Source organism: Penaeus monodon, chromosome 15 (assembly GCF_015228065.2).
Source record: "Penaeus monodon isolate SGIC_2016 chromosome 15, NSTDA_Pmon_1, whole genome shotgun sequence".
Lineage (NCBI taxonomy): Eukaryota > Metazoa > Arthropoda > Malacostraca > Decapoda > Penaeidae > Penaeus > Penaeus monodon.
Window position 1 is genome coordinate 3,963,636 of NC_051400.1, and position 988 is coordinate 3,964,623.

A 988-nucleotide genomic window follows, 5' to 3' on the forward strand; every position below is an offset into this window, starting at 1 on the left:
AAGACGGAACCCCAGATGGAGAATAGAGGAGTAACCATGGGCTTGTTGAACATTCCTCCCCAGTTGATGACGAAGTAGGGGGTCCAGGCCATGAACCATAGGGTAACAGTCATGAGAGCAACCTTACACAGACGACACTCAGCAGAGGTCTTTTGAGCTTCTTCACTCCTCAAGGACTTGACTCCCATCTTCTTGGCCTGTTCTCGCATTCCCTTCTCGTGAGCAGCCACAGCCTTGACAATGAAAGTATAGCTATAGATGATGTAGAACAGAGGGAAGATGTACACCCAAACTGAGTATACATACAGGTAACTCTTAGAAAACTCCGACTCAGTCAGATAGTCTGTTCCACATGCAGTCATGTTGCCCTCAGGAACATAACGATTCCAGCCAAAGAATGGTGGAAGACACCAAGCAAAAGAAAAGAACCAAGTACCAAGTATCCTTAACATGGCTCCTCCAGACGTCAGTGGTTCAGCAGATACTCCTTTCACAATGACATTGTATCGATCAGCAGTGATGAATACCATGGTCCAAATAGAAGCGCAACCGAAAAGAGAACCGAAGAATGCATAGATCTCACAGAATAGCGCCCCAAGAGTCCATGTCTGCCAGTAACACGACACCACCATAGGAGGGAACATAGTGAGCATCATCAAGAAATCGGAAAAGGCCAGATTGACCACCAGTAGATTAGCAGGCGATCGAAGAGATTTAGTATTCATGAAGACCCAGACAACGACGAAGTTTCCAGCTAAGGAGAGACATCCCATGACAACCATCCAGAAACCAACGAGGCTGTACCAAAGAGGGTTCATGGGAGGGAACTGATACCAATGCTCATGCACCATATGGAGAATTTCCTTTGGTGCAGTATCAACCACCGTATAGTTGCCATATGGATTGGTGGTTTCTAGGACGCTGACTGGATTTGGATTGTTCCATGACGACATCTGTAATGAAATAAAATATATTGAGTGCCACTGAA

The 988-nt window shown here is 45.9% G+C and overlaps 1 protein-coding gene across 1 annotated transcript in view; it reads right to left on the reverse strand.

Moving 5' to 3' along the window:
- The window catches only part of LOC119581673 (rhodopsin-like), a 1,936-nt gene that overhangs the window by 283 nt on the left and 665 nt on the right, over positions 1-988 (reverse strand). Inside the window, exon 2 of the mRNA XM_037929798.1 lies at positions 1-960. This exon is cut by the window's left edge and continues 283 nt beyond it. Coding sequence (XP_037785726.1) covers positions 1-953 — 953 coding nt within the window. The 5' untranslated portion in view covers positions 954-960. The remainder of the gene's footprint in view (positions 961-988) is intronic.